At 42.1% G+C, this 25,411-nt stretch overlaps 4 protein-coding genes across 6 annotated transcripts; 1 reads left to right on the forward strand and 3 right to left on the reverse strand.

Annotated features, from left to right (window-relative positions):
- The first annotated feature begins 2,618 nt into the window (after positions 1 to 2,618).
- LOC111070718 (proteasome subunit beta type-3-like) lies at positions 2,619 to 3,344 on the forward strand. The gene is made up of 2 exons (XM_022361452.2): positions 2,619 to 2,840; positions 2,914 to 3,344. Exons 1-2 carry the CDS (start codon positions 2,696 to 2,698, stop codon positions 3,342 to 3,344), a joined length of 576 nt encoding a protein of 191 aa, XP_022217144.2. The 5' UTR covers positions 2,619 to 2,695.
- Positions 3,345 to 6,062: 2,718 nt separating this feature from the next.
- Positions 6,063 to 7,522, reverse strand: LOC111070697. The gene is given in 3 exon segments (XM_022361424.2): positions 6,063 to 6,433; positions 6,496 to 6,615; positions 6,617 to 7,522. Coding segments are annotated over 3 exon segments (1,374 nt in total). The 3' UTR covers positions 6,063 to 6,085.
- A 1,662-nt stretch (positions 7,523 to 9,184) lies between these two features.
- LOC111070698 (actin-related protein 2) lies at positions 9,185 to 14,670 on the reverse strand. 3 transcript variants are annotated; one of them, XM_022361425.2, is made up of 8 exons: positions 14,510 to 14,670; positions 14,162 to 14,301; positions 13,476 to 13,586; positions 12,216 to 12,230; positions 10,684 to 10,899; positions 10,388 to 10,597; positions 9,897 to 10,325; positions 9,185 to 9,829 (listed from the first exon to the last, which is right to left on the reverse strand). In XM_022361425.2, exons 2-8 carry the CDS (start codon positions 14,207 to 14,209, stop codon positions 9,659 to 9,661), a joined length of 1,200 nt encoding a protein of 399 aa, XP_022217117.1. In that variant the 5' UTR covers positions 14,210 to 14,301; positions 14,510 to 14,670; the 3' UTR covers positions 9,185 to 9,658. The 3 variants fall into 3 exon arrangements, with proteins under 3 accessions (XP_022217117.1, XP_022217118.1, XP_041447868.1); XM_022361426.2 differs by lacking the exon at positions 12,216 to 12,230 and having other exon boundaries at positions 14,510 to 14,669; XM_041591934.1 differs by lacking the exon at positions 14,510 to 14,670 and having other exon boundaries at positions 14,162 to 14,381.
- A 4,072-nt stretch (positions 14,671 to 18,742) lies between these two features.
- Positions 18,743 to 21,149, reverse strand: LOC111070696 (serine/threonine-protein phosphatase 2B catalytic subunit 2). The gene has a single exon (XM_022361422.2). It carries the CDS (start codon positions 20,581 to 20,583, stop codon positions 18,805 to 18,807), a length of 1,779 nt encoding a protein of 592 aa, XP_022217114.2. The 5' UTR covers positions 20,584 to 21,149; the 3' UTR covers positions 18,743 to 18,804.
- Positions 21,150 to 25,411: the final 4,262 nt, after the last annotated feature.

Genomic DNA, 25,411 nt, shown 5'->3' on the forward strand with positions numbered 1-25,411 from the left:
CAGGTCAAATGCAGCAACCTCCAGCATGGTGCGTAAGCCACCAGCCACCAGCTACCAGAACCCCAAGCAGCCACTCCACCAACCATCCAGTGCCCCCTACCCTCTACTCTAATCCCAAACATGCCCCGTGCCCCACCTTTGCACATTAACATAAACTTACATTATTTAGCTGTGCGTTTCCTTTGCACTTTTGGTGGATGGATACTCCACACAAAAGCAGGGCAGAGAGAGGAGACTTTAGATGGGTACTGCAGGAGATGATAGTGAAGGGTAGCAAGGGTGGCAGCAGCAGGAGGAGAAGGAGGTGGAGGTGGTGAGAGTCTCTCCACTGGAATTTGCATAAATTTTGTTACATTTTAACCGAAACCCCATATTAAGTTGCAGCAACAACAAAATACAGCAAAGAGCAGGCAGCAGGCGGCAGTTGCCACAAGTACTTGCAACAACATTGGGCAAGAGGAGGGAAGAGGACTGGCTGACTAATTATGCCATTGCCATTGCCATTGCCACCATCACCATCACCAATTCGCATCAACATCGCCATAATTAGGCATAATATTTGAGTACACGTGCAGGGGATCATTAAGCGGAATGCCAGCAGTCGCAGGGCATTGTGCCATGAAAAGTGCGCACATAATATTATTCGAGTGCGTGGAATACCAAGAGCCGAGGGGAGCGCTACGAATATATTGCATCCAAGTGGATAAACCCAAACAAAACACAAACAAAACGTCCAAATGATTACAATTATGGAATATCCCACAAATATTAAACAATTATTTTGGCAATGATAAATCAGCACATTCCCCCCCCCCTATGAAAACTATTATCAGATGTAAATACCCAATTGAATATTATGTATACATATATATGCAGTACAAATCTAGCAAATTAAATGGTAAATTAAATATTCACAATTCTTAATTCTAAATTGAAATTATTTAAAAATCCATTGCAAGGCTCCACGATCCAAAGGTTTATTATGTCCAGCCCGCAGGAAGTTCCTTTGAGTGCTTCATTCTGCTGCTGCAGAAAGTACCGACGACTATTTGTTGTGCCAAAGGTCTGAGCTCCTTTATGTTCATCTCTTTTGTTATTTTCAGTAGAAAATAAACGAGTAAAGGGCCACAAACGTTTGCAGTTTAGAGAGATGAACCATTTACCAGACTCTGCCCTGGCCCCCCCCTGTCCTCTGATTCCTTTTGTGATATAAAACGAAAACCCCAAGCCACCTTGTCATTCCCTGTCACCTTGCCCTTGCCCCTGCCCCTGCCCCTGCCACTGGTCCCACCCCCCTACTTCCTTGTGCCATTGCATGTGTTGCTGTGGCAACCGACAACGACAACGGCAACGAAAACGACACCAAGGGCCGTTAAAATGTGCGGCAAACACGCGATTAAGGGTTGGGTGGGGTGACAAGGGGCAGGACTGGCACTGGCACTGGGACACTGGGACAGGGACTGGGGCGTACAGGAAATAGGCAGAAATCATCCAAATGCCACGCAAATGCCACGAAACGAAACCAAATGCTTTGCTTTAGGGGTATCCCCTAAATCTCCACCTCCCCACAAACCCCCACCCCTTGTAGCACCAACCCGCAGGTGCCCATCAAAGTGCTGCCAGTGCACTTGTACTGGCAAAAGTGCCAAAGGCCCCAACCACCCCTCCAGCTGGGAATGGAATTGGCTTATTGGTGACTGCTGTTGCTGCTGTTGCTGTCGTTGCTGCTGCAGCTCTCGGCTCCAAAAGTTGTTTGGCACGGGCCCGAAATGGGGCACAAAAAAGTGAACCCCGCAACCCCATACCCCCCTGACAACTCCACACTTCCCAGCGCCTGCTCTGCCTGCTCTGCCTGCTCTGGCTGCTTTGACTGCTTTGCCTGCTGCATTGTTTCTTTCGGGGTTAACTGCAATGCGCAGCAGCAGGCCGAGGCGGTCAATGGAACTCTGTGGACTGTGGCCCCCTGGTTTGGGGTGCCGCGCCTGCTCCTGATGATGATGATGATGGTGCTGCACAAGGGGCTGGGGCTGCTGTCTTTTAACTATGCTCCATTGTGCCTTTCAATGCTAATATAATCTTGAAATCACTTAATCGGCTACGCAAAGTGCACCTTAAGCAGCGGGAGAGTTGGGCATGGGAATGGGAATGGGACTGACTAGAACAATGGCACCCACCCGCAAAGATGAACATTTTTCAGTCTGATGAATGGGAAAGGGGAATGGGGAATGCGAATGGGGAAAGAGGAATGCGAATGGGGAATGGGGAATGAGGAATGCCAATGGGATGAATGCGGCTTTTGTGCGGGGGCGTTGTGGCAACTGGTAAACAACGAATTCAATCAATGGCCAAACAGCTGGGGGGCTTTGCAACCAAACAAAAGGAAATGCTGCGCACAATATACATATAACGAAACAAAACGAAACGAAACGAAACGAAAGAGTTTTCTTTGCCAATCTTCAGCAGTGCACATCGATGGGCATCTGCTGGCACGAACTGACTAGTTGATCTAGTTGATTAGTGCATGGTTTCATGGAAGAGCTAACCCCTTTCAGAGCTGTGCTCAAAGTAGTTCCGAGCAAACTACACCCAGCCATGAGCTAAGCAAGCCAGCCAGCAAACATCAGTCACTGCGGCCCCTACCCAGAAGTATTTTGTGAGAAAATAAGCAAATTTGAATTAAAAACTAATAAGAAATATGTCTGCGATTATCAGTGGCAGTGCTGTGGCCCTAAGCGGCAAGCATTGCGTGGCCATTGCCACGGATCATCCCATTGCTGGCAGCAACTTTGACCATGGCAATATGTTTAAAGTGGCGCCCCTGATCTATGTGGCGCTCTCAGGTACTGTGACAGCATCTGCCCAACAAAGTGAACAAGTTTAATCCCAGGTAGCCCCCACCCCACCTCCCAACAGGACCCCAACAAGATGTGGTCAGAGTGCGCGATCGCATGAAGTTGCGCCAGAATATGTTTGGCATGGTGACGCCCGAGATATATGCAAAAAATCTGTCCAACTATCTGAGTGAACCCCGTCTGCAGCCCTACCATGTCGAGAGCGTTGTCGCTGGCCTCCACAGCGAGACCGTGCTGCCATTCATTTGCAGTTTGAATGAGAGCGGACTATTGCTGGATGCCGATGACTTCACCACGGGCGGCAAGTGCCCGGGCATTGGGGCCATTTGCAAGAGTCTCTGGAAGCCGAATATGGGGCCAGCCGATCTCGTAGCGGTGCTATCCGACGCCATTTTGAATGGCTCCAATCTCATTGGCACACGCAGCTGGGGTGTCACCATTTACGTTCTGCACAAGCTGTCCGAACACGTTATTCTGATGCCCAAGAACTAGCTATGCGTGCGCGTGTGCCTGTGTGTGGGGCACTGTTTTTTTTTATGCTATTCTATGTTCAGTTATATTTATGTTAGGCACACAAATTAAATATGATTTTACGCTGAATGCAATACCGTTGGGCATCGAATCTGGCTGCCATTTATGTAAATCCAGACATGGGCATGCCTTTAAGGCAAGTAAAAATAAACTTTTCAGCTGAATATACAAGTAAAATTTTACAGTGAAAAATATCCCCCAACTTGGCATTCAGTATCCCTAATTAATCCACTTTTGTATGCCATAATTCTTGGAAATGCATATGCGCAGTTTCCCCTTACTGTCTCATTAGTTCATTTGAACTGTGGCATTAATTATTTTCCATTTCCTGTGTGGGCATTATTCTGTTTTGTAATTTCCATTCATTTTTGTGTAGTTTTTTTCTTGGACATGTCCTTGTTTGATTTCTCTTCAGTTATTTCTTCAGCGGTGTCCTTGAACGCGGACAGTTCTCCCTGGACAGTTGTCCCACTCTCCCCTCTTCATTTGATTAGTTCCTTGAATAGTTTGGCTCCCTTGGTAGTTATCCTTGGCAAGTTATCTCTATTTAGCTGACACCCCCAGCCCGTATCATACTCTCCTCTCTACGCCACGCCACTCCCCTCCCCTCCCCTCCACTCCACTCCATTCCTCCTCTCATGTTATGTCATTTGCCACCTATGAAAAATGTATTTATAACCAAAAAGACATTGTCCAGGGTGTAGCAGTGGGTCGGTGGGTCGGTCGTTGGATCCGTGGTAATGCGTTCCAAGCGTTAACCGTTAGTTGACCACCACTCACACACAGAAACCAACACACCAACACACCATCACCATCGGCATCGCCATCGCCATCGCATGTGCATGTGCACAGGTAGGACTTATTTTTATATATTCGTTCCTCCGTACATATGTACATACATACATACATATGCACATACGCGTGTATAAGCACGTGTATTTACACACACACACACACACACTTAGGCACGTGCCTGAGAGCGTGACTGTGTGCGTGTGTGTGTCTGTGTGTTGATGTGTCGTAATTGACGGCAGCCTGCAACGCCACTGATGACATCATGCAGCGCCGTACCGTACCTTTCAGAGTTGCCAAGTGCTCGCTCGTCATGCCCATGCATGTGCGTGTGCCGCTATGCACATACATACACACATACATATGTACATATGTATATGTATGCATTATGTTTGTTGTTTGTGTGTGCCTGGCCAATGCTCCAATTGCCATCCCGTACGCAGCTGACCAGCAAACAAGAGAGCAGCACACCAACACCAGCACCAGCACCAACACAAATTTATTTTATAGCCCTTGGTTGGTAGGACAAAATATTTCGAAACGGTTTGTTACATACATTTTGTGTGAATAAACTTTTGAAATTGTTAAACTCACACAAACACACACATTTATGGCCAAAAAGGCCAACTTTCATTGCTTAAGCAATCAAAATATTTGAATTTACCGCCCCAGCCAAGAAGAGTGTTGTCAAACGCATATTTCGCACATTCATACAGGCAGTGCCACTAACCATACTGGATATAGATGTGCCAGTTCATACACCGTACGTGTCGCAGCTGAGTTTTCTGTCGCAGCACCCCCAGGTCTTCGGCTCCTGGACCTGTGACGTTCGGCATTTGTTCGACATGTTCGATTCATGACGAGATACGAAAGCAAAGCAAGCCGAGAATTGCAAATGTATGTGTGTACACAGGCACGATATGGATCATTTTGGGCGAAAGATGTTGTGCAAAACTCCGATGCGTTTTTCAAAGATAACTTTCGTATGGAAAGGAGTGCTTTCAATATTATAGCTGGAATTCTGCCCAATCTCCAAAAGAAAGACTCCCATTTTCGACTGGCAATCCCTCTGGAGAAAAGGATAGCGAAATCACTATATTGCCTGGGATCCTCTGCGGAGTATCGCACGATAGCGAATCTTTTCGGTGTGTCCAAAGCCATTGTGTGCGTTATTTTGATGGAATTTTGTCGGAAGGTGACTGCTGTACTTGCTGATGAATATATGCCAGCAGAATTTCTCACCCGGGAGAAGATTACGGAAACGGTGAAGGGCTTTGGGGACATGGGATTTCCGCAGTGTTTCGGAGCAATGGGCAAGTGTTACATTTTCAAATAATAAAATGGTGCATGATTGTCTGAACAATATCTCACATAGAGGGCTGTCACATCGAGGTCCAACCGAGATGTAAGGATGCAGTGGATTACCAGAATTACAAGGGTTGGTACTCCACCGACCTATTCGCCTTGGTCGACTACCGGTAAGAAGTCGATTTTTGTCTAAATGCAATGGAATTTTATATGTCTTTTACTTTCACATACATAAATGTAGGGTGTCCCGGCCAAGCTCATGACTCGAAAATTTTTGAAAACTCCAGCCTAAAAATAAAACTGGATGAGTCGGATTTACTCGATGGTAATTCGAAAATTATAAATGATACAGAAATACCTGTGTGTTAGTCTTAGGAGATTCTGCATTTCGATTTTCCAAAACGGTAATGGAAACCCAATCCGTTTTCCGTTGGAGTCGACTCCGGAACATAAGGCATTTAATTAAAACTTGTTTTCGGCCACCTCAAGGCTCGGTATTATTATTATTTACCAACCTATCATACATATACGCATACGTATTCTTATCATAGAAATTAACAATAACAGGAAACTAGGGCAGAGTGGAGCGGAAGCGACGCCTCTCAAGGCCGCTGATAGACGGCCTCGTCGTGCTCAGCCATCAGCTGTTTGTGATCGAAGGCGTGCTCATCCTGGCGCACATTCCATCCGAGGCAGCGGCGCACCCCATAGAAGACGATGACGAGCACTAGGGAGAGTAGCGATGCCGCAATGGGCACCACCAGGATGAGATCCAGCTGCGGCTGCTCCAGCTGGCTGGCCTGCAGCAGGACAATGGGCATGGTCATGTTCAGCACACTGGTCTCGATGGCCAGTGTCAGGGCATCGGTGGGCGAGCGGCAGAGCAGCTTGGACAGCAAGTAGGTGGCCAGATAGCCGGCAACGGGCAGGCAGAGAGCAGCCACCAGCACCTGCAAATGACGGGAATGAAGCTGCCCCAACTAACCAGAACTTTAGTTAGCATAGCACGTACCTGCCAGGTGAACTCGGCAAAGACAAACCAATTGAGGCCCACCGTCAGCCCCACCAGACACAGGCTGAGCACCACCGAGAGCGGCTTGAGGAAGCGGAAGATAAACAGCGTCGTCTTTGGGCACGCAGAGGCGCAGCAGGAGGCCAATGGCCAGGCAGGCTACCAGAGCCGCCGCGCCGCCAGATAGCTGACCGAAGGGCACCGTCAGTTCATCGTCATCGTAGACGAGCCGGCCCAGGACCATGATCCACAGCGGCATAAATGCCAGCGCTAGCAGGCTGTTGATGGTGGTGGTGGCAATCGACAGGTTGATGTTCCCCTTGAGGAAAACGGCGCACACATTGGCCAGACCGCCGCTGGGTGCCAGAGCAGTGTAAAAGAGGGCCAGCTGGAGGGGCTGCTGCCCCGGCCACAGGGCACGGCCTAGGCCAAAGCCCAGGGCTGGCATTAGCACGAAACGACTGACGATGCCCACCACAGGACCCACGGGCCGGCACACGATGCCCTGCAGGCGTTGCAGGTCCAGCACGGTGCCCAGATTGAGGAACATCAGCAGGGCGAGAGCCGCCGACACATATGTGGTTACGCGCTCATCGACAACGCGATCCCGCAACACCGCAATGGGCAGTGGCTGGGGGAATGACTCGATTGCGCCGCCAGCGGTGTGCAGCTCCACCAGCAGCTCGCTATAACCGAAACGTTTGCCCGTCACTTCCACCGTCCCCAACCAACTGCCGCTGGCATTGAAATCCTGACGGGGTACCGTCCTGTTTGCCAGGGCCCTCAGCTCGTCGCTTGAGCGCACCACAAAATGGTAGTCCAAGGCGGCATCCTGGGGCTGGACATTGTAAATGTGCAGCTGAAGCTGCTCGCTTCCATCGCTGAAAACACGGAGCTCGGCCTGGCCGTAATCCACCAGCCAATTGCCGGCCAAGTCCCCGTATTTGGCCTGAACGCCGCCGATTCCCAGCAGGAGGAATGCCAGGAGGGCCAGGAGCTTCAGTCTAGTGATCGACATGTTGTCCATGCTGCGTCGCTTTTCCAACTGATACGGGCCACAACAAAGGCAACATCGTCAGTCGACAGACAGTCGTCTGTCCGTCGCACAAAGACTCTCGTTATCGGTCCGTAGACCCGCAGACTAAGCCCAAGCTGACCAGATTGCTCTTATCAGGTGAGAAGGGGTTGTTGCCTGTTGACAGCTGCATTCCAGGTGCGATCCAAACAGGGGGGGAACCAAAATAGAAACTATTTTCATAATTCAATTGTGAAACTTATTCGAGCAGCCATCGCCGAGGCACATCCATCTAGGGGATTGGCACCCTAAAAAAGATAACGAAAGCATGTTGGATTGTTGAGAGTATCATGTTCATTCCCTAGGACAAGTTTTAGGATATAGCAATGCACAACTTAATGATATGCGGGATCCCCCAGAGCATAAATTTCTATGAATTCTGGGACCCCTGTAAGACTTGAATAATCCTGAAATTCCTTTTAAATAATAGAATTTGGAACGTGTATAAAATGAAACAAACAAAGAAGCCCCCACCATACCCCCAGAGCTGTTAAGCGGACCCCATCTAAGACGTTTCCCCTGCCCTCCGATAATCTCAAGGGTTTTTCTTTTTGTTTGAGTGCATTGTTTGTTCGATTTTGTACGAGTACAAGAGAACGAACCTATATCGAATATATATATAGAACGTTTTTTGTTTGTTTTGGTTGATGACAATTAAACGAATAAACCTGAAAATGCCGCGCTACTGATTATGGCCATTGAATCGTATATGCACTGTCCAAAGTTCCCCCATTCCCCTTTGTGTTTTTCCTGAGTCAGAGGCTATAAATTGAAAATTATGGTTGCCCCATAAACCATTTAGATTTCAATTTCTTGCTTTTATTGTGTGTGTTTCTCGTTCTCGTTTGTTTAGTTGGTAGGTATACAAAAAAAGCCACCATTTCATACTATATAGTATACGATTTAGCGTTAGACTACAGTATACATCATACATCATACATAATTATTATTATTGTATTTATTTGTTTTTTTTTTTTTGTTGTATTGCATTTACTTATATAATTGGCATACCACACATTCACATACATATACCCATGAAATGGTTGGGTATATGGCATGTGTGTGTGTGTGTGTGTAGAGATAGTTTTGTCCATCGACAATCATAATCATCAATCAAATTGCAACTAACTAGAAAGGGTATCAGTGGGCGAAGGGAGCAGTATCAAATTAAAATTGGAAATTAAAATGCAGCACTTGCCCAACTCTTTGGGCTCTCCATATCTCTGATTTCTCCCTGATATAGCTGATTAGTAGATTGTATTTAATTTTGGATTCTTGCGTGTCTGGGCGGTTGTCTGGGTGTCTGGCATTTATTGTTTAGTATTAGATAACCCAAATATGCTCATTTTATGGTTGGATAGTCAAGACAATATTTATCATTGATATTTAATTTTTTTTTTTAATTTTATATTAGAAAATAATAAAGGAAAAAAAAAAACAAGATTAACTTATGTACTTTCCGTCTCTCTCTAAACTGTGCAGCTGTCTCGCTTCTTCTCTCTCTCTCTCTCTCTGCACGTCTCCCTTTCTCCTACTACTTGACGCGATTTGGAATCGCTTCTAGCATAATTTGTAATACTTAATTCAAAATACTTGCGAAATGAAACAGTTTCGTTTAAAAAAATATCAATACACTTTATGCCATGGGAGGGGGGGATATACATTGTGGGAAAAATAAAGAACGAGGCGTTGTGGGCTTGTTACGTGGTAGTTAATCACATAATCATAATCAGATAATCGTTAAACATATATTTCAAGTTGACACAAAGAAGGCGGCAGTGGGCACAGAATCATCCGAGAATGAAATAGCGAGTCAAAGGGAGCAGCCTGTGGTTAGGCGATACATCCATCAGTGGAGGGGGAGATACATTCAATCACACAACAGGGGGAAAAAAGCACATTCACACACGTTTTACATAGCACATAGGCAACAGGCATTTCCTTTCGTTTCTATCGGATTTAATTTGATTAGATTTGGCGGCCGGTAATGTCGTTGAATTCCATTCCGAAAGCCGAAAGAAAATGTCAAAACTAAAGGCTACACTTGTTCATCCTCGTCATCTATCAATCTCAATCAGAATCCTGCTCCTAGTTACTGATCTTTTGCAGCTTTTGCAATACTTTCAGACCCTGCTCCTGATACTCTTGCTTGGACATCCAGAAGCCGTCCCGATCCTTTGTCACCTCCGCCAGAACGGCGCCGCCAATGAAGACCATATCCTTCCGTCTCGGTGGATCCTCAATGCGTATTTTAAATTTCTAAAACAAAAACCCAAAAAATCAATTCAGAATAAATTTCGTACAAAATAAAGCAATCTATTCATACCGCCAGCTTTTCCGTATCATTCTTCAGCACTCTCTCCAGATACAATTGCTTGATCTCGCGCTCCAATCGACTGGGCAGACCCGGATACATGGTGGAGCCACCAGACAGGACAATATGCTTGTAGAGCTCGGGCCGTATATCAATGTCCGCCGCTTGGATCGTATTGAAGACCAGCTCCGCAATGCCAGCGCCCTCGACATTGATTAAATGCGGTTGGAATAATGCTTCGGGTGCCTCGAATCGTTCACCGCCCACCTTGATCACCCGGCCATCGGGTAACGTATAGGACTCAACCAGCACCGTGGTCTCCAGCGCCAAACGTTGCTCCATCTCGATGTCGTACCCAATGTAGCAGAGCTTCTCTTTCATAATTCGGACCGTTTCGAAGTCAGCGGAATGATTGAAGGCGTATCCACGTAGTAAAAGTAACTGCAAGAGATTATCGGGATTATCAATCAGTATCAGACGCATGGCATGGATCTGGGACGCACCTTAATCAGATAGCGGGTGATATCACGTCCAGCAATATCCAATCGACGCGTCAAATGTGGCAGGGCAAACTCCTCATAGACAGGACAAATATGCGTTACTCCATCGCCGGAATCGACAACAACGCCCGATATCAGGCCCTGGGCGTATAGCGTTAGCACAGCCTGAATGGCAATGTATGTGGAATCGAAGCCGTACTTCTCGAACATCACCTGGTTTAGAGGCGAAAATAAAACGATTGATAAACGCACATCTCGATGGACATGGACTGAAAATGAACATGCAACGAACGACCTACCTCAATCATTTTCTCGCGATTCTTTGTGGGATTCATGGGTGGCTCTGTCAGCAGTATCTTTGTGTTGGTCGGATCGATGTCCATCTTCTTGGGCCCGAACGTATAGTCCCACACATGACACATGTCATCCCAGTTCCGGACCACGCCGTTCTCCATCGGATAGGAGACCTCCAGTAATGATCGCAGCTGCGAGGCCTCATCGCCGACCATCAGATCCTGAAAGTTTGGTTTTTTGTTTGCATATTTTTTGCATCGTTAGTGGCCACATCACATATTTCTCTTGACAATCTGGGATTGGGAGCAGTTGAAGGTTGAGGGTTGAGGCATTAGCTCTGGACATATGTACACAAACAAAAGGGCGATAGATACAGACAAGAACCAAATGGGGTGGGGCTTGGGGTGTGGGGCTTAAACAGTCAGATGGACTACAATCCAAAACTAAATGTAACAAATCTAAACTAAACAAATGAACAAAAACAATTAACGAGCAGCGTGCAATAACAAACAAAGCAACGAGTGCATGCGCGCATTCCAGAAGCTCAGTTGTTTCAGCTACCAAATATAACTTCTGGAATGTCTTGGAAATAACTACGTAAACTAAAAGAACTTCAGCTAAGCCACAGGCAAGTCATGCATCAAATAATTAACAATTAAAAACAGCTACAACAACGCTAATAGCACTAACAAAGAAAAGAATGTGCATACAACAACAACGAATGGTAGCACTATGAGTATGTACCACAAAACAAAATCGTTTTTTATGGTTTCAAAAACCCAGACAAAAAAATGTTAAATAACAAAAATTTCGATTTCGATTTAAATTAGTTTTTAGTTATTTTGGATTGTTTTCTGTTGGTTTGATTGAGGTTTTAAATGGATCACGTCTCGAATTGAACAGTTTCGACATCAAATTTCAAACTCTTCGAATATCTTTTTAAGCGTGTCTGTGGGCGCGTGTGTGTGTATATTTTTATACCCGTACTCGAATAGTACGTCCTGATGATCGCCCCTTCCGCCTCCACAAAGGACGAAAATCTGTGGCAGCCACAATTTTAAAGATACGATAAAGCTAAAAATTAAGCAGTATCGTAGAGAATAACCATATCTATCAGAGTGCCGAATCTGATATAGATTGGATCAATTTTATAGCCATAATGAAGAAATTAATGTTCAGTTGCTTCCCCCACCTCCTCCAGCAAGAGACTAGCGGAGAAGATGAACCATCTAAATGGTACATGTAGAATCTACATGTTGGATCTATAATATAAATTGTATTGTATAAATCATAAGCTCACATATTTATGTACTGACTGAGTACGGGTATAAAAGTAGAGTCGCGTCAAAAGAAGCGACTCACAAGTTCCATCTCGTTATATTTGAAATTTTTATTATTTAACCTTTTTCGAATGAAAATTGATTTTGGATTTGTTTTGATTTTTTTGTTGCTGTTGTTGTTGTGTGAATTACTTTTAACATTTGGAATTAATTAAGGGGAATTTTTTTTTTTTGTAAACTATAAAAACTTGACTTACATCGACATGTAAATCCTGCAAAATATTTGTATTTTCAAAAAAATATGTAAAAAAAAGAACAGAAAATGGTATAAGAATATTAAAAATGAATAGAACGATTCGTTTGTTTATAGTTTTTTTTTTTAATATCGTTTTGCTTGTTGTTTCTTGTTCAAACTTAAAAACCAGCAAATGCTAGGAAAGATATATTGGATATAGTAGGATATAGTATAGGTGATGGTATCAGATAGGAAAATGCACTAGAAAAAAGCAGACGGGCTTTTTGTGGTCTGATCTTATCTGGTCTGAGTCGCCCATCTTAAGTGCTAAGCCCCGACCTGAACCCAAAAACCGAAAGCCAAACTTAGAGCTACTATACTATTTATGAATGGGCATCGCCCCCAGCCCCAGGAGACTGCACTTTTATGCCACTTATGCGTGTATAACAGGTAACATCACACACCATTGAAACCAAGACCAAATGAAAGCCACCCATGGGGGATGCAACTCAAGACAAAATGCAATGAGATCATATGTATGATGGAAAGAAAGGAAAACGGTGAAATGAAGTGAAGTGGAGTATGCAAGGGGTATGTATGTAGTAAATCATAATGAATATATGTAACTATGCCACACTAAATAGATAGAATAGAATAGAACAATTTGTTTCAGCTAACATAATCAGATGAGAGACAGAGAGAGAAAGAGAGAGAGAGAGCGTGTGTCTGTATGTAGGGGGTGAAGTGGTTATGGAATGTGAATTTCTAGTCGCTAATTTTGTTCTTGCTAGTTCTTGAATAAGTTATATATAAAGAAATTACCAAACTAAATGGTGTGTGAGTGTAAGTGTATGTGTGGAAGATGAGCCTGTTCATACCCTCCAGTACAATACCCAGCTGTATTTTAGAGGCTTTTATTCTGTTACTTGTAACTAGTTACCAAACTTGTTACCAGTAGCCACAGGTAGCTACTGCTTACTTATCAGTTTTTATCGATTGGCAAGCGGAGAAGTAAGCAGCAGCTAGTTAAATCACTTAATACCAGCAACTGATTACTGGTAGCTAATTTGGTAACTTGTCCATGCCCATATACTAGTACCACATACGGGTAAGTAGAGAGGATAGAGCACCGTACTGGAGAGTATTTAATTTCTATGTATACGTATGAATGTGGCACGGTGTTCCTCTTCCTATCTGGTGTTATTTGTTTGTTGTTTTAAATGTTTTGTTTTTGTTTTGTTTAAGGATGGTCGGTCGAAATCGGATATTACGCTGGTCATACCTTCACTTCGATGTCACCTATTTTGTTCACCGCCCGGATAATGGGTCGCCCCACCATCGAGGGGAAAATGTGGGCGGGGAAATTGCTGCCGGCATAGCCGCACTTCACAAACTGCAATCACAAAGATAGAGAGAGAGAGAGAAAGAGTGTTAGAAAGTCGTTGTTTGTTTGTGTTCCAGTTTTAGCCGCCAGCTGCTTTCGTATATCGGTTCGGTATGGAACCACTATTACCGTTATCTTTTGCGCGATAAGGCATAAGATTGAACAGAAAATACCATAGGCGTCCATAGCCGCCGTTCTTTCGGCAGTTTGGGCGTGTTTTGTTTGTGTATAAGTGTATGTGGTGTGTGTCAGGGTATGCGTAACATTTGAGTTGGGTGAGTAATACCATATCGACGACGGTCAGCGGTAGCAATGACTAAAGCGGGTGCAGCGCAGCACGAGATGTAGAAGCAGAGGCAGCGACCTCTTCCACCACAATGCACTAGCCTGCACCAATACTGCACTCCCGCAGCGTCGCGCCGACCTCAACGTCAACGCCCGAAGCAGTCAAGCAGTTCCATGGAAGCACTGCTTAACCTACAAGAATCTGCTGCGGCAGCGGCGACGGCGGTCCAGAAATGTGTGTCACAGCGATCGCAGGGTGAAATCGGCTTAGAATTTGGATGTGAACATTGATATCTTACCCCTGTGCCGTTATCACAGACAATGACATTGCGTCCCTTGCTATCCATTTTTTTGGGGCACCAACTGGAACTGGAAACTGTCCGCGGCTGCTGCTCTGGTCTGCTCTTAGTTGAGTTTCACCGAATGTTGGGGGAAGGCTCTGTTTTGCAACGAGAAAAAGAAGCGGGATGAGCGATGGCGTTTCCTGTTGACTGTTGAATGGTTATTGCGGCCGCCCAGCGACTGCACTTAATCATACACTTTACTTTCCCACACCAAGCACACAATCACACAATCACACTTCATTCATACACACACCCACACAGAGAAAGGCATGCTGGCGCGAGAATCAGTTTTTCCCTCTTTACCGTGTTTCCGCTGCTCGAAAATTACTGTGTGCTATGATAGGTAATACTTTAGCATAATGTAACACAACTAATAAGTTTTAAAAGGGATAGTGGTTACACAGCAGCTATATTATTTCGATTTTCTTTTTTTGCGGCGGTACAAAAACACGGCACCAGCGTGACCGTGACGATAACGATAAAAAATACCATGCGGCCAAAAAATAAATACCAGTAAATACCATTTCAGTTTCGAGAAATACCATTTAAATACCATACCATAAACAAACCAGGGCAGTCCGGCGATTAAACGAGACTTAACCCACCTAGCACCCCTCTATTTAAAAAGCTGAGCACCGTTTGTTAAACCGCGGAAAATAGTACTGTTTGTAAAGGCTTCTTGGTGCTCCATCCTCCTCTTTACTTACAAAACAGAAATGACCACCGACATATTTCACCTGTAATGCGTAAAATATGTTAAAGTTATAAAAATTTCGTAGAAATATTAAATACCCCCTGGTCGACAATGGATTAACGTTCTATTTTATTGATTGAAATCGTATTCCATGATTTTGATATTCAGTTTAATATTACTAGCTAGTTAGCCCTCTCAGCCCTAAACAGATAATTTTATCCGATAAACACATCAATTTTCTACAAGATTGGCTAGTTTTCAGCAGTCCATTTTATTGCATTGTTTGCATAAAAAGGTTCAAAAAAAAACGGCCAAAGCATAATATGTAAATGTTGACTAAGTGTGACGTCAGTGTTGCTGTTCAACCAAGTTCCCGTTAAGAAAATGCTGCTCCCACCACGAAAAAGCGGGGAATTCACCGGTTCCAGTTCATAAAATGTAAAATGTAAAACGTTTGAATGTTTAAACGTTAGAGACAAAAAAAAATATTGTCGAATTTTTTTAATTGCGAAAATTCCGTTAAAATTTCCCCAAGAAAAAGGCCATAAAATGGAAATTTTGCTGCTGATTTATTTTATTTTGTTTATATAATATGTATATGTATATATAATTTAATAATATAATAAACATTACTCATTTGTTATCTTTATAATTGCTTTAAGAGGCGAAATGTCTTATATATGTATGTAAGTACCATGCACGACTTCTGTTCTGGAATGCATCTTTATCTCGGGCCACGCCACACACTATCCCCGCCCTGATCGCGCTTTAACAGTAACGTGTGCTCCTTTTTGATTCGGTTTATGCTTTGGGTTGGTTCAACGATTAATGGATCCATAAAGTATTTAGTATGGTCTTGATATATTATCAAAATCTAAAGATCTGCATCTCCGTCTCTTCCATCTCTCGCTATATAGGCAAGTAAATATGTATTATGTATGTAGTGGCGTGTATTTGCCATATATCGAAAGGGCAGAGTCACCGCCAACTCATCTAAGAGAGAGTTACTTATGGAATGGGCGCGAGTTGGAGTGCGTGTGTGAGTGTGGGAAGAGCTAAGCAAATCGATCTTTTGGTTAGACATTATGCTTCATATAATACTTTACCATATTTGGTATTTATCCATATTATTTTGGTGTTTTCTCATTCTGTATACTTGACTTGTGGAATCAATCAATTTCAAATTGCAATTGGTTTCAGTGTTTTTTGTTTTCTTTCCCCCCAGTTTCATTTACCACCGTACTAACTAAATATGCATTTGCGATTTAACAGTTTTCAACAACAATAGAGGAAACGGACATACTTAAACTATATTCTTGTTCTATTCTTGTTCATCATATCATATCATTTTTGTCGATTTTTGTTAATATTTATATAGTTAGTTTATGCTTTTGTTCTCATTCTTCCTCTTGTCTTGGTGTATGTTTGTGTTCTGTTCTGTTGCTGAATCCAAACAAAAAAAAATAGTGTCACTATAATATATGTATATTTGTGTATGTGGTAGCCATCTCTCAATAAGTTGGGTAGATGTCTCTTTTATAAAAGCTAAGTTTCCTTCCACTCTATTCGGGAAATGGAATTTGTTTGTTTAGTTAACTACGATTGAAATAATTTTTGGTAGCTTGACGATACGTGTGTTTCGTGTGGGTGTGTGTGTGTGGTGTGTGTGTGTGTGTGCATATTACACTAAAAACTAATTGTTTTATCCAATCGTAACTCCTCATATATACCATATGCCTCATATATGTACTTGTATATTAATATTAAGTTGAAGGGTGAGGAGGGTGTATTGTATGGTGGTTTTGCAGAATCGAAGCAAAGTACAGCCGTGCGGGGGGAAATGGACTCGAGTCGAAACGAAGCGAAACTGGAGCTGAGTCCGAAGAGCGTGTTGGTTGTGTGTGTGGTGTGACGGGAAGCTGGATGAAGGCATCTGTTGTGTGATTCTCCCTATTACAATGCGTATATTCATAATATATATATATTCGTATATATGTATATATTTTGATTTGACATTGGAAAGTCGGCTATTAATACTATATATATCTCTCTCTTGCAACACTATTCGAACGCGTTGCGCGGAACAAGCGTACGCTGCATAGAATTGGGTGGGGAAGGGTGGAAGTAGAAGGAATTGATTGCCATCTCTTGAATTGAATTGAAACGCCTGTTCCACAGCGTTCCATGCCTTATACAATATACATACTTAATTAACTACATTTTTACTTAATTGGAATCTCTATCTCAAAAACTTGCATCGTTAAGTGTGTGTGTGTGTGTGTGTGTCTGTTCAGTAGAAATAAAGAAAAAAAAACACCTCGAGAAATAACCGAAAGGTAACCCTCTCTGGCGTGTGTATTCAACAGAAATAAAATGGTGTTCTACGAGTAGTTCAATGTACACAAGGGGCGGGATATATGTATATTATCAATTACATTTCTATTCAGTAATTATTAGTTAAATATCTGATTTGCTAGTTAAATGGCAACGCTTTGTTTCCGCTTTGTGTGGGTGTCGGTGTGTGAGTGTGTGTGTGTGTTTGAATCAATCAATCATTTAAAATGCATCATATTCATTAACTAATTAACTTAACTTCTTCCTCTTTACTCTTTACATGTTAATGATAACATAGACTCGATTTGGGTTGATTCGGTTGATAAAACGCAATAAACCATACAGCCGCCTCACACGCAGCGTCCATCATACACACAGATAGTACATCGAATATGTAACAGATTTAAGTCGAAAGTTATATTAAGCAACAATTATACAGATATATGCATTTATGTATTAATTAATAGAATATAAATATATATATATATATTTATATATGTATACATATAAAAAAAAGGTAAACTCTTCTTTTGTTGGTTTTGTTTTTCAAGTTTAATTCGTATAAGGAACATTTATGGACTATTGCGGCACATATTGCAAACTGGTTTCTTCTATCTCTCATCATTCATTCTCATGCTTTTCAAGTTTATGTTATGGATTACAAGACAAGGATTGCACAAAAGTATGTTTGTTTTGTTTTTTTTTTTTGTGTTTGTTCAAATTCAATTCATGTTTTTCATCTTCATCTTCATATTGGTTTAGTTATAGATCGATATTTAAATATATATTTATATATTCCATATGTATATATGCTCGCTTCTTTTTGGCGCTGCTAAATGTTTTTAACAGATTAGCGCTGGATTTTTACCATCATTTTTTTTTTCATTTAGTTTTACTTTCTTTTTTTTGTTTTTTTTTTTTTTTTGTGTTTGTTCATTTTTCATTAAAGGTTTTTCTCCCCATTCGGTTTTTTTTTGTTTTTTTTATACATTACAACTTAAGCTAAGAATTATGGGGGGATTTTGTTTTCTGGGTTTGGGGTTTTCTTGAGAAAAGGAATTCTTGCGGCCGGCCCGCCAAAGTATGCAACACATAATTCTAATATCCAATGTGCGCCGCGATGCGCGCCTGCGCTAAAACAAATTAATCGGCTGCTGCTGCTGCTGCATGCATCCAGAAGTGGTCGTGAAAGTGGTCAAAAGTCGGAGCTGGAGCTGGGAGCTGTGTTACATTTATACTTAGATTAGATTGGGTTTTTTTGTTTTGTTGATTTGTTTAAGTTGTTGCTCTGCCACACTTTAAGCTTAATTAAGAATTTTCTTTGTTGGTGTTCTTCCGTTTCCGTTCCTGCTTCGGGCCAAGCTTGAGGTTCAGTTACAGCTACAGAATGATGTTTAGCTAAAACGACAAATCGTTGACACTTTACTAAATAAATGTCTCTTAGGTTTATCCACACTGCCACTGTCACTGCCTCTATCTCCACTCTGCTCTGGTCTGCTCCACTCCACTCTACTTCGTACCACTGCTGTACCGCCTGCCAGCACACTCAATCCGATCTGTGGCATGCCGCTTACCCATGCGCCGCACCATTGTTGCTGTTGCCTTGACTGTGATGTGATGACTGTGGATTGTGCGGATCCTCGCTGGGCGTAGGCGGCTGGTCGCGACGGGGCGGCATCCGCTCGTTGACGGCATCGAGGCCCTTGGCCTCCGCGAACGAGGTAATCTTGTGGTTGGGCGAGAAGCCCTGCATGGCATTCTTGAGCGACTGCTTGCCACCGGAGAGGGCGCCGAGGGGCAGGGCGCCCGTCGGCGTCAGGCCCTTCAGCTGGAGCACACTCTCGGACTCCTCGCGCAGCACGGAGAAGACGCGCGCCATCTTGCCAATAGCACGGATCTTGTTGCGTATGACCTCCTTGCGCGCCGCCGCCTCGTCGTCCGAGAGCGGCTCCTCGCTCTCCTCGGTCATGAGCTCGTCGTCGGAGCAGATGTTCAGCACGTTCACCAGCATCTCGGTGACCTTCTCGCCCACGAAGGGGAGCGACCAGGTGAACACGTCCATGAAGTTGGGAAGCCAGTAGGGGTGCGGCGAGCAGTTGAACTGTCGGATGTTCATCACGTTGTTCTCGTACTTCAGCACCGCCGCCTTGTTGTTGTACACATCGAGATAGTTGGGCGCCGAGAAGATGGTGATCAGCGAGGGGAAACCGGTGGTCTGGCTCTTGCGATACATGCGGTAGCCGGCGTCCTGCGCCTCGTGCGCCCGGATGATCGACAGCAGATTGTTGTTCTGCAGGAAGTCGCAGCAGGCGGCGTAGCTGTAGAAGTACGAACAGCCGCGCACCGAGTTGTGCGTGTAAAAGTCCGAGTTCTTCTCGTTGCCAAAGTCCTCCAGCGGATCGGACCACAGCAGGTCGCACATGGGGCCGAATGCGGGTGGCTCCTTGAAGCGGTCGAGCCGCCGTATGTCCTCCAGCTCGTGTATCTCCGGAGACAGGCCGCCGTGCACGCACAGGAACTGCTGGTTCATGAGCGCCGCCAGCGGCAGGCAGTCGAACGCGTCCATGCACGCGTCGTAAACGCGCTCCGAGTACTTGATCTTGCACTCCTGCTTGAAGGTGAAGTACTCGGTCAGGTGCCGGCACTCGTGGTTGCCGCGCAGCAGGAACAGCGTCTGCGGATAGGTGATCTTCAGCGACCACAGATACAGCACGCACTCGATGCTGAAGTAGCCTCGGTCCACGTAGTCGCCCAGGAAGAGATACTTTGTGGTGGCCGGCGAACCGCCCACCTCGAACAGCTTCATGAGATCGTAGAACTGGCCGTGTATGTCCCCACAAACCGTCACTGGCGCCTCGATGTCGATCATTGTCTTCTCCTGACGTAGCAGCGCGGCCCCGTCCTGGATGATTTTGAGGGCGGGCGCCTCTTCGATACGCCCCTCCAGAACAAAGTGCTGCTTCAGGACGTCGTGATTCGGTTTGCCCGTGCGCGGATCGAAGACCTCGGCCAGCGTCAGCTTGTGGCTGGGTGGGAAGGGGACGCTATCCACCACACGCTCTTTGGTGTTGACCGCCGTATGGCCACCATGGGGCTTGCCCTGCTTTGTGGGGCTGCCATCGTGATCCGCGGCGTTTGAGTTGCTCGCGTTGGCGTTGGCACTGGCCTGGGAGGAGGAGGAGGAAGTGGCGGCGACGCTGCCAGCAGCAGTGGAAGAGCCAACGTCACCAGCGGCGGCGGCGGAGGAGCTGTTGGCGTCTGTGGCTTCAGCGGTGGAGGCGTTGCTGGCTCGCTGCTGGCTGGCACTTGTTGCCACTTGGCTTTCGCTTGATTGATTATTCGAAGACATGGCTGATGCTGATGCTGGAGTTGGAGCTGCTCCTCTGGATTGGAGCTCTCTCCACTTGACTGCGTTCTCCGACTCCGAATCCTCTCTATCAACCCACTCACACTCCCTTGCACTCACACTCTCTTTCTCTCTCTCTCACCGTTCCCGTTCCCGTTTGCGTTCGCGTTGGCGTTCCTCTGGTTCCTGTTCCTGTGTGACTATTCCTGTCCCTGTCCCACCTCCTGGCTCAATTTCCACAAACACACATACACATACAAAACAACCCACACCACACTGGCACTTTTTACTGCTGCGCTGCTGGTGTTGTTGTTGCTTTTGTTGCTGCGCTGCTTTTACTGCTGCTGCTGTTGTTGGAGCTTAGCCGCTTTATCGCCTTCCAGCTTTGATTTAAGCAAATTAACAGTTTCGCTGTTGTTTCTGCCACTGGCCGTGTTCGTTATGCGCTGTTTTTACTCAACAACAATCATATTCACTTAGTATTTTGTCTATTTTCGCTTCGTCTTGACCCTGCAGACGTCGTAATTTCTCTCTTGCGCTACGTTTTTTTTCTTTCTTTCGCTCCTAGGACTTATCGATAAAATGACCCTCAGAAATATACCTAACATACCAGAAACTTTAAGAAGTATACTGTTTTACATGCCGATATACCATAAATTATGAGTAAGTGAACTATCTTAGCCCAATTAACCCCCCCTCTATTTAAAGAGGTGAACAACTTCAGTTAAACCGCTGAATACCCACTGTTTGTAAATTCTAATTTTAGATTCTATTAATTCGTATACAAAAATATAACGATGTCGTTAATTGAACTGCGCTGACATATTTCATGTCTCAAAATTGTCGTGACAGAATTGGAACACCCCCTGGTCGACAATGGGCTAACGTTCTGTTTTGGTAATCGGAAATCATATTCCCCGATTTTGATATTCGGCTTAATATTATTAGCTAGCTAGTAGCTATTCCCACAGGTGACCATCCACCATCCAATTTCAGGGATGTTCCGTAAGGTTTTGCCGTTCCGAAAATTTCCCAGTCATTCCACCATCCATCTGGGATGTTCCTATCTCGCACGTTTCAATGCGATAATTATTGGATAATTTGTAATATAGCAAAAATCGAATCCACCAAAATTTGAGAGCGAAATTTGAAAAAAAAAATCTGTTACCCTTTTACCGTTAATTTATGAACCTTTAACAATGAAATTCAACAGATTGTTGAAATTGGTTTAATATACCTATATACTATACCGATATACCTTTCCAATCAAAATCCCGATTCGATGACAAGAAAAATTCTTTAAGTTTATTCCAGGGCTTGGATATACAATATGATATACATTGTATCGATACTTGGAGGTGGTGCGCGCAACAGATCGATGGCAACCGTTACGTTTCAAATGCTGAAATTCCCTGGGGAACTTTCCCCATACACAAACGAACATTTAGAGGAAATAATAAATGTGCGCGCATTTTATTCTCAGGATAGGTACTTGTATAGTTTTTTTAATGTTTTTGTATTGTTTTCTCAGTTTTTTTTTGTTTGTTTTGTTTTTGCTGTTAATATTAATTATGTATGTTAATAACATTGATAATCATTTGGTTTTCTTTGTTTTATTCGCTTAATGTTAAAACTTTTTGTCTGCATTTTGTTGCTGTTGTCATCTTCCATCTTCCCCTTGTAAGTTAATTTGTTAATCCTCGGATTGGATACAACGTGTTTTTGTTGTTGCCACACCAGCGCAATTTTTAAGTAAGCTTTGCCAGCCATCTGCCCATGCAATACATTTATAAATCCCATATACATACTCCTACATATGTATATATATACATATGTCTGTCTGTATGTATGTATATAAACATATATACACACACATACATACATATGTACACACAAATATATAATAATGCATTCATTGTTAAATTTGTTTATTTATTCACTTTTGGTTTTGGTTTAATAATAAAATTGAAAATTTTTAAGAGATTTATCTAGATGTGATGTTTTTTCTTGTTTGTTAATTTATTATGTTGCATTTTTAATATTATTTCATTATTTTTAAATATATAAGTATATAAACTTTTTTCTTTGACAAAGTTTCTCCAACTTATAATTATCATATATATTATATATAAATAAATGTTTAAATATATATAAAATATGCATTTAAATTGATTTATCCAAAAGGTAAAGTTTTAATTTTTTTTTTTTTCATTGGGTTTTCTTCATCATCTTTATGGTTTTCCCTTCTTTCTGTTTTCATTTTTTATAATATATGTTATATTAAATTGTTTTGTTTTTTTGTGTAAAGTTTTTAAAGCATTTGAGGGCAGGAAGTAGATGTTGAAAAATACATGTATCAAAAAAAATGATGAAAGGATTTTTCACTTGCACTGGAGATGAATCCAAAACTAGAACAATTAACTTCCCCTATTCCTTTTTGTTTTGTTTTTTTTTTGTTTATCATATACATATGACTATATACTTATAAATTCGATAGGGAACAACAGAATTGATTAACAAAATTAGTTTATATAAAACGAGTTAAGTATCTGATTTGATTGTACATAGTTCAAGCTAATCAACAAATTAACAAATGGCTAAAAATGGTCAACAAAAGCCTCGAGACGAACTCCAAACAAATATTTGAAAATTTTTAATGTTTGATGCGCTTTTCTCGATTAAAAACTTAAAATAGAATTGGTTTTTTCATTTTGTTTTTGTTCTTTCTTTCATTTATCGTATATCTAAATATATGTAGAGATTTTTTGGTTTTTGATATTTTCGTTAAAAGGAAATTTTTTTCTTTGCTGTAATTTGTATGTACTATTCTTTTTTATTTATATTCATATTTTTGTGTAGTAGAAAATTTACCGTTAAAAAGTGTGGTTGGTTTTGTTTTTTTTTGGTTTTGGGTTAGGTCATTGAAAAGAGAGAGAGAGAGAACGAGATTGAGAGTGAGCGAGACGAGACGAGAAAAAGAGTCGAAGTCAAGGTCGAACTTGGAGTTGAAGTTGAGAGCTTTTGAGTGAGCCTTGGGCATGGAGAGTAGTGCAGAGAGGAGAGAGCGTGAGAGAAAAGAGTGGGTGAAAGAGAGAGGAGAGTCGTTATCGTTACCGTTAATTTCTTTAGCTTTTTGTTTAGTTTTTAGGCTTTCGTGTATATAGTATAAAAGTATTTGTTTTGCCGTATATTAATCGCTTAGTCGTAATATGTTAGATTTTCATATATGTTTTTTGTTGGTTTCCTTGCCATATAGTATGTGTATATTAATTTAATTTATTTTTTTCTTTTATTTTGTTTTGTTTAGAAGAGCGCGCTAATTTGGTATTGCTGGTATTGTGGGAAACGTTCTTGGAGGAGAAAAGTATATTATTTATATATACCATACATACACATGTATGTATATGCATATTTGTGGGTAGCGGTAGTAATTTTATTTGTTAAAAATGTCTCATTTTACTCAATTTACTTTTAAAAATAATAGTAAGAGCTTTGAGGTTGCTGTAATCCATTATTGGCTGTAATTGTAATTATTGTTTATATATTCATATATATGTATATATATATATATATTTATTATTATTTGTATTGGTTTTTTCCGTCGTTTTCGTTTTTGTTTTCTCGTGAATTGAAATGCATAAACTTGTTGTAAACTTTTCTGTGTGTTTGTTGTGTGTCTGTCTGTGTTTTGTTTTGTGTGTGAAACTCTTAACTTTAAACTGCTTTATATTTAGGTATTGTATGTAAATATATATATAAATGTAAATAATTTTTAACCATTATTTAACTGCTTGATAACGCTGCTGCTGCTGCTGCTGCTGCTAGGCACGATTAACGATGCACGACTGTTCCAGTTGTACCTGTAGCTGCTCTCACTTGAGCAGCTCTCAGTGCGCGCATGCGTGCCTCCTGCCATCACTAACAACTTATTCGAATTTGTCAACGGTATTTTCTTTATTACTGCACTTGTGATTGCTGTTTGTTGCTGCTGCTTCTGCATTTGTATTGTATATTCTCGCCCCTCTCCTTCTTACTTCCTTCCTTTCGTCACCGGCTCCACTCTGCCTCAATTGTTTTGCAAATATATATATATATCTATGTATATATATATATGTTTTCTGTTTGGGCACACTTGTGTTCGTGTATGCGTTTGTCTTAGGCATATGTGTGTAGGTATATTTCATTATAAAGTACTTCAAATTGCTATAAGTTTGCATTTTGTATTACGATTTTCTAGAAATCTTTAAATTTGGTTTCATTTTCTTGGATTTTGTTGTTCTTGTCATCTTGTCGAAGTTGAAAATTTATTATTTTTTTTTTTTTTGCTTTTTCTATAACATACTTTGTTGTTTCATTTTTGTAAACGTTATTTGCTTTCATTTCTTTTTTTTTTTTTTTTTGTTTTCATTTCCCTTTCATGTTTGTTGTATAATTTAAACTTAATAGTAAATTCACATAGTTTGGTTTTGGTTTTAATTATTTTCCCTTACTTTTTTGTTTTTAGAATATAATTTTATTTTTGTTTAAGAAAACTTGTTGCACGCCCCATTTTGTTACATGCTCGTATATTTTTTTCCATTTTTTTTCTTCATTTCCATTTTAATAAATTCATTTAATTAAATTACTTATGGCCTATAGAAAAAAGTGTGGTATATAGCAATATATATATATATATATATATAGATATAAAAAAAACATAGGTAGAAGTAGAAACAACAATTTAGTTTATAAATATATATATTTTTGTATTCATATTATGCTCGCTGATTGTGTGTGTGTGTGTGGGTTTGTGTGTGTATAAATAGTTTACAATAAATACAAATTATAAAAA

The sequence above is a fragment of the Drosophila obscura genome, unplaced genomic scaffold, assembly GCF_018151105.1.
Source record: "Drosophila obscura isolate BZ-5 IFL unplaced genomic scaffold, ASM1815110v1 contig_165, whole genome shotgun sequence".
NCBI classification, from domain to species: domain Eukaryota; kingdom Metazoa; phylum Arthropoda; class Insecta; order Diptera; family Drosophilidae; genus Drosophila; species Drosophila obscura.